Source organism: Monopterus albus, unplaced genomic scaffold, assembly GCF_001952655.1.
Source record: "Monopterus albus unplaced genomic scaffold, M_albus_1.0 scaffold24.1, whole genome shotgun sequence".
In the NCBI taxonomy this organism is placed as follows: Eukaryota; Metazoa; Chordata; class Actinopteri; order Synbranchiformes; family Synbranchidae; genus Monopterus; species Monopterus albus.
The window spans coordinates 2600544-2608703 of record NW_018127904.1 but is presented as its reverse complement, the minus strand read 5'-3'; the positions used below and the strand labels follow the sequence as shown (position 1 = coordinate 2608703).

Below are 8160 nucleotides of genomic sequence, written 5' to 3'. Positions count from 1 at the left end.
GTCGTTTCCTAACCGGAGGATTAGCAGTTCGATTCCCGGCTTGTCCAATCAACATGTTGAGGTGTCCTTGAGCAAAGACACTAAACCCCCAGTTGCTCCCGGTGATGTCACTGGTGTGTGAATGCGTGAGTGCTTGGGAGTGTGAATGGGTGAATGGCCGAATAATGTGTGAAAGCGCTTTGAGTGTGCTGTAAAAGCATAGAAAGGCGCTATACAAGTATAAGACCATTTAAAGTTTATTTTTATTTAATATTTGACAAATATATTGTGGATTTTTTTTGTAGCAATATTGTATAGTTCTTTGGTTTTTGTTATCATTACAGCCCTACATTTTAGTGTATTTGCATATTGTGCTATAAATATGCATAGGGACTGCCCTCTACTGGTTGAAACCCAGCTACTGCAGGATAATTTTGATGGCTGATCTTGTGGATGGTGATGTCCACTGCCAACATTCATCACTTTCTTGAAGACAAGAGGGAGATGGAGGGACTTTATTCTGGCCTGTCTCAGCAAACATAATATTTGTCGTCTTATGCTTCATATACTGCACTGCAAGCATTTTTTTTTTAGCTAACTGCTGTAACTTTTTCCACCCTTAGTAGCATGCACATTACTGCACTGACCGCTTCTGTAAGTAAATTTACTTACTTACTTACTTACCCTCTACATGCTGGACTTCAAGTACAACTCCCACCACTGTCATCTACAAAAGTTCTTTGATGACACCGCCATTGTTGGATATGTATCGGGGGGGGGGGGTTGTTACTGACTTTGTGAAGTGGTGTGAGAAAGATGACCTGGTCCTGAACACCAGTAAGACTAAAGAGATGGTGATTGATCCCCAGCGGAAATCACCAGCACTCATGGATTGGACTGAAAACAATGATGCCCTGTACAGGAAGGGCCAGTCCTTTGTGTGTGTGTGGAGGGGGGGGCGGCACTCCTTTGGACTTTTTATGATTCTGTGGTGGCATCTGCTGTTTTTTATGCTGTTGTGGGCTGGGTGGGAGGTAGCACGGACAGGGACAGAAAGAGACTCGCAAGACTGTTACATCCCCAGTGTAAGGAGCATTACCGTAGGTTGTTCCTCTCCACAGCAATCAGACTGTACAACACATCACTGCAGGGATAAGCTAGGTGAAAGTATGAGGGACTATGTAATAGTCAACTGAGGTGCAATACTCAAATCCTGGGGTAAAATTCATGGTTAATATGTACACGTGTAAAATCTTGTCCTTGATTTCTCTTGAATACTTTATATTGTCTTGTTTTAGGTATTTTTGAGTAGTTTTTCAGAGATCCTCATGGCTGAAATACAGGTATTTCCCCCATTGCGGGATTAATTATGGGAGTAATACTCTTGTCCTTGATTTCTTGATCTCTCTCTCTCAAACACTATATCTTGTCTTGTTCTTGCATATCTTTGATTTGTTCTCAGGGATCAACTGTGGGAGGATCATTCTGATTGTCTCTCAAATACTATATTCTGTCTGGTTTTAGGTACTTTGGAATATGTTTCTCAAGATATGTGTGTGGTGTCTGTTCTTATGGTGTTTTGTTGCTGCTCTCTATTGCTGCTGGAACACAGGAATTTCCCCATTGAGGGATCAATAATGTCCTACCTACCTACCTACCCACCCAAAATAGATAGCACTGCTTCCCGTGTCAGTCACAGTGACCATAAGCTCTTATAGGGGAAGCCTGACCAGTAACGCAGTGAAAGAATATCTGCAGTCCATTAATGTCTGTGGCAGCTGCTTTAGACTGCTTGAACGCAACGATACATACATTGGAGGAACAATGGCTGTTGAGTGATGTCACATAAAAAGGACCCATTGTGAAACTGGGGAGGAAGTGTTCCCCACCTCAGAGCATTGGCATTTTTCAAAATTACACAGTGGGTATAGATTCAAAATGTTCAAAAGCAGCCTAAACAGCCTAAGCATAATCACATGTCAAATGATTCCAGAAGTGAATGTATTTCTAGTTTTAATACATACTGTAACTGTTGTTTTCCCAGGTGGAGACATTGTACCTGAAGGTCTGGATGGAGCAGCTGGTCATGGAATTAAGGCAGATGAAAATGAAGAAGTGATGCGCGCTCTGCTCATCCATGAGAAAAGGGGTGTAGCGGGAGCAGGTGGAGGCGTAGGCGGAGCAGGTGCTGCTGCTGCCAGGGGGCTTGCCTCCACTACAGCTAATGCCAGTGACTCAGAGAGCGATACCAGCGAATCAGACGATGACTCCCCATCAGGTCCGCCCCCTGCCACAGCAGCTCAGCATCGGGCCGTTGAGGAGGAGGAAGAGGATGACGATGAGTTTGAGGAGGTGGGGGATGAACCGATGGTAATGGTGGGGGGCCGGTCGTTCTCATATCGAGAGGTGAGCCAAAGGCCAGAGCTAGTGGAGCAGATGTCTACACAGGAGAAGGAGGCCTACATTGAAATGGGAAGGAACCTCTTCCAGGATATGTACTTCTGAACACGCACATACTTATAACATATACATACATTTACACACACATGAAACAATTTGATGCATTGACTTTGAGTTCCCGAACATGTACCTCTGCTATCTCTCACCATCACCGGGGATATCTGAGTAAATATTTGTGAACACAACTTCTCAAGAGGGAAACAAGATGCTGCTCAAGAAGTATTTACAGTCAGCTTCATGCTCCTGCGTTACAAGAGCAAAGGGCATGCTTTAACAGTATTGCCTAAGTGATCGTGATCACAGTTGTAGTATTTTATACTAAGTGTTTTGGAAAGTCAACAAACCAGAAGGGAGCTGGTCTTTTGCAAAGAGTGCCAATTAGTTGTTTTGTTTTTTATTTTCATTTTAGCTCTAAGTTGAACAAGCTGTTTACACCAGACGATAACAGGACAGAACAGTTTTTTTAGCTGTTCATCTCATACATTAGGCCTAAGAGAAGCAAGCATATGTGTTAAGGCTTTGTCTGTTTTTGCATATGTGTGTAGCTGTATAGATTGTGTATTGGACTGTGAGAACTGCCAAAAGATGTCTGAATGCACAGCAGTACTAGCTGAACACACTGAGGAACGTGCTGCTTTCACTGTGCTGCAGGTATAGACAACAAGCTAATAGGCTTGATGTAAAGATGATGAAAGCTCGTCTCAGACAAATGTTGATTACAAGAGAGAAAAGATGATATGGGTAAACTGGTATGGTTAACGGTGAAACATTTATTTTGAGTGCTATGTAATAAAAATATACTGCAGTACAGTGTAGTAAACGTGTTAAAAATGGAACTGAAGTCAGATAATAGAATAGAATGGTTAATGAAAAGCATTGTGTTACACACTTAAGACTCAAAAGCAATTCAGAATGTGAAAGTATGGGGGCACTGTGACATTTGTCTTGTCGTATAGGTGAGCGTCATTGCACACTATGCTTCCGTGTTGGGATATGACTTTATCCCGCACCGTGAGCCTGGATAAGTTCTATTAGCAGCGTGGGGGTTAAAAAGCCAGAGTTAGAAATCAATTTAAATGGTCAATTCTGTTCCAGAATCTAAGCAGCAAAAGATACGAGACTGACGGACTATGAAGACACATCATTTTGAATTCAGTTTTAAATTTTATTCACTTGATAAAAATAAAGAGTTTTCTTTTAACCTCGTATGACATCTCTTTGTAGTAGTATTGTAGTGTCTCTACACAGCATAATGCCTCCTCCTAACATGTAGCAGGAGGCCGTTGGTCCCACCCCCTCATATTCACAAGATAAGTCAATGTGATGCTGTAACTACAGTCTGGCAAAACATTTGCTGCTCGGATGCTCAGATGATGTTAAAAGTTGAAGTAAAACAAATGTCAGTATCAGTGACTTGGTGGATGTCAATTTAAATTAAAACTGAAATAATTCATCTACATTTATTATATAGACTACAACAAAATACATTTTCTATGACGCTAATGTCCATTTCTTACAATATATTTTCTAAAGGTCACAAGAAATAGATTTAAAGAAACTCCCTACACTGCATGAAGAGCAAAATGTATCATACATTAGTGTGTATCCACATTTTCTTCAGGATATTGTTGGTCTTGTCAAATGTTTTAATTTTCTTCAGGCATAATAAAAATTATAAGACACTTCTATATAAAAAAAAAACTTGAAACCAAGTGAAATGGGAAAGACCCCTACCCATAACTGGGAATGCTAAATGTGTATTTTACATCATTCTACTTTGTGGCCATTCTGATTACGTATAGAGGTGTTTGCTACTAGGCAAACACACTCCTGTTACTCCTAAAGATGTATTGCAGCAGGTTGTAGAGCACGTTGTTGTTTGGTTTTCTAGGAATGAGTGCAGTACTGGGGGCAACTTCACCTCAAAACTGAAGTCCGATTACTGACTTTGGTAAACTTTTCAGATAAAATGGTAAATGTTACATCTGTCTGTGAAATATCCCATCCCTCTGCTTTCCTTTGGAGTAATGTTTAATGTCTTTTAAAAAAGCAAAGGTTCTTCCAACTACTGAACATGAATATCTTCAGCTCTACAGGGTGTAATCTATGTTTTACGTTTACATGGTGAAAGTTTTCTTGGGGACGCTTCTTTGAAGTGTTTTGCTACAATAAAGTAAGATTCAATGCAAAATATGTAAATGCTGCGTAAACGGCAGCAGTAGACTTTTAAACATGTCCCAAACATTGTGAGAGACTACATGAAATAAGTGTAAACATTTATTCATAGATAATCGACCACTGTGGACATCGACTAGTGGCTGCAACACTGAATGCATTCTATGATATGAAAGAGCATCGTGCTCAAGAGGGCTGTTATGCCACAGTGAGAACGGTACTCTAGGAAAGAGCTTGGCATCATTAAATCAAAATGGTCAAAGCCACTTTAAATGCAACCTACTTATTAGATATACTTTTTATACAATGTGTAAAGTTCACACTTTGAGGGTTGCACTAAAGCTATCACAATACCTGTAAAATGTCCTTTTCTGTGAATGTCAGCCTTCCAGATACAGTATATGGACTCACAGGGACATAGGAACTATAATGTCTCAAGTGTACACCGTTATCACATCAAGTCTGCTCCGGTGGAGGGCTGTGGGGGGAAGATACACACAATGAGATGGTACTTCAGACATCGATCACAGGCCAGTTCACAAATACCGTCAGCTTGGAATTTGCAGGTTGTACGATGCATTGTGGGAATGCAAGCCATCTAGTAGTGCAGTGTCCAGCTGTTGGACTGTTGCTGTTTAATTTAAAAGAAATACTGTATATAAGGAATATTTGATGCTATACTGTATGTGAATTCAATGGATTTTTGTCTCCTGGCAGGTAGCAACCTAAAAGATTTCAAGAGAGGAGATAAGAAGACAAACAGCTTATTCTTTCTTTTTGTTTTACCTACAGCATATAAGTCCAGTTAACTCGGAGTTGGTTGTCTACATGTTGATCCTGTGATAGACTGGCAACCTGTCCAGGTTGTACCCAACCTCTCACCCAATGTCAGCTGGGATTGGCTCAAACCTGTTTTTCTTGCAAAAACAAGCTCAGATATACAGATGCTATCTGCCTAGTACCGAAGGGTAGACGGTCAAAGGTATTAAGTGGGTGGTAACTGATAAAAATGGTGGAGCGACCAGCATAAAATATATCTATCTCAAGTGTAGTGAGGACCAAAATAGAGAGAAAATAAAAATTACCACCTTGTGTTTGTACTGTATTCCTCTGCCAACCAGTGGCCTTTGACCTTTGACCACCAAAAATCTAATCAGTTTATCTTTGAATCCAAGGGGATGCTTGTGTCAAGCTTGAAGAAATTCCCTCAAGGGATTCCAGGGATTTTTTTTTTTTTTATGAAAATGGGACATACACTCCAGACACAGCTGTCACCAGCACAGAGGCGTACAGAAGAAAACTACAATTCCCAATAAATACTAACATTGCTCCAATTTTACTGTGAAAGTACTGTGTAATATGTAATTAGAAAACTGCCAACAAGTGAGCCATAACTCTATTGTCTGCTGTTATTGTGCTGCTGCTATTTTGCATCTGTTAGGTTGAAATCTCTGTTTATTACCTTTGTATTTGACATTACCCACTCACTAATGTACTGCACAAACTATATATGCTACTGATTTTACACACACTGTATATTTTATTGAGTGTGGCTTTCTCTTCTCTGGGCCGGGACAAGTAGGTACATATAACAATGTGTTTGCACTTGACAAGCACAAACTACAAAAATGGCATGAACGCAAATCCCAACATGCCAAACATTCATTTGGGCCCGCCCCGAGCAACACGGCAATTGGAACCTAAAGAGCTAACGTTGTGTGCAAATGAAAAGGTGGTTGGGGTGATGATGCATGTTTGATATACTGTGCATCATTTATAACTTGGCATATTGGCATATATGTGAAAATGTCAGGCCCTGCAGTGGCACTTGGTGAGGTCAGACACCTCTTGGGTAGCTGTACAAGCCCTTGCATTCCTTTCAAGTTAGAGGATGGACACCTGCAGGGTAGAGCCTCAAAGTTCGGGATGAAAACAGGACCTGGCCTCATTAAAATATAACCCACCCTTCAGGACAGCTCAATTAAAAACCTAACCTCCTGCTGTTCCATTGATCTGCCAAGGTAAGCCTGAGTGTGGGGAGACAGACTGGGTTACAGAGAGGATGAAGAGGGCTCAGGTGAGGATCCACAAAACTGCAAAAGATCAGGGGACACTGAAGATCAGGTGTGGCATAGTGAGATGTGGCAATGGTGTGCAGTAGAGTTGAAACATGAATATTTGAGTTTGAGTACATTTCTGTCATCTCTCTGTTGATGACAATTTTTATAATTTGTCCTTCATACATTGATTGGGGCACAAGTATTCATACATGGATATATGTCGATTTGTTGTGAAAGAAAGAGAATAATTTAACAGAGAGGGAATTAAGGTTGGCATCCAGGGAGCAAGCGACATTTCACTAGGGCAGGATTTCGGAGGGTGTGGTGTAGAGTACTTGTTTTGGGGAGGGGGGTGTAGAGGTTTCCAAAGGCCTGCTGTAATGTATGCTGATGCTTCACAATCTTTGCCTGAGAATATTACACAAGGTTTGATTGATTGAAAGTGTCTCTGCTGTTTTTCATCCAATAAAGCCTGACTAAAGACTTAATGAGAGACCCAATTTGTCTGTCTGTCATGCAGCCTGCAATTCTCCTCCATCATCTGCTTTGAAATCCGAGAGCTCTTAAGAAGACTACCTCATTAATAAATCCATCCATTTATCCATTCATCTTTATGTCTGTTAGGAGATGTGAGCTGGAGATCTGATGACAGATTAAATGATCCGTTTCTTTTTGCAAACTGAAATTTAGCTTTAACCCTATCAATTTCTGGACGCCACTTTATTAGAACAGCTTTAGGATTGTTATAGCCAGAAAGCACTGCACCTGGCAGTGCTGATACCTAAAAATTGAGCAAATTATATTTTAAGTTGAGCTGTGGCACAGCCCAATGGAGCTTGCTGCCTCCATGTCTACACTCTCCCATGGGCAACATAGGGAGGCTTCAGCAACACTGACTGCAGTGGGGGCGATACTCATTCCAAATTGAGACAAGTAGGATAATTGCTCTTGTTGCACTTTTATACATTTTCCTGTGTGTTTTTTTTGGTCTTTGGCTTGATCATTTGGCATGTTTCTCAGGTAAAATCTTTATCAGGTTCACCATTTTAGTTCAGTGTTTTAGCATGTTTTGTTGACTCAAAGTGAAAATGAGGCTGATGAGAATGTCCTTGCATGGCAAGCTATCCAGTTGTTGAGACCAACATCTGGTCTGAGTTCCACTAGAGGCCTTTGCTGCATGTCATTCGCCTTCCCTCTCCCCTTATGTCTTGTCATATCTATACCGTTATACTCTTAATTAAAGGCACAAAAATGATGTAACAAAATGACAACTGAAAAGCACAAATATCAGCTTCACTTTACAATTGGCACGGTTGATAACACGGCTCTCGATCCAGTGAGGTCACTACTGGTGTAGCGTTCCACTGATTGACAGTCTTGGTAGAACAGTGACAGTGGTTGTACAATTGAGCGGACCTGGCGCTCAGATGTGACTACCTACCGAGCCAGTTGGTCCAGCCACTGTTTAAGCTGAGCAAATGCAATT

The 8160-nt window shown here is 41.0% G+C and overlaps 1 protein-coding gene across 2 annotated transcripts in view; it reads left to right on the top strand.

The window, feature by feature from the left end:
- Window positions 1-3640, top strand: part of gtf2e1 (general transcription factor IIE, polypeptide 1, alpha) — an 11538-nt gene extending 7898 nt beyond the window's left edge. For both annotated transcript variants that reach the window (XM_020594817.1, XM_020594816.1), the window contains exon 6: window positions 2024-3640. In XM_020594817.1, coding sequence (XP_020450473.1) covers window positions 2024-2484 — 461 coding nt within the window. In that variant the 3' untranslated portion in view covers window positions 2485-3640. The remainder of the gene's footprint in view (window positions 1-2023) is intronic.
- Window positions 3641-8160: the final 4520 nt, after the last annotated feature.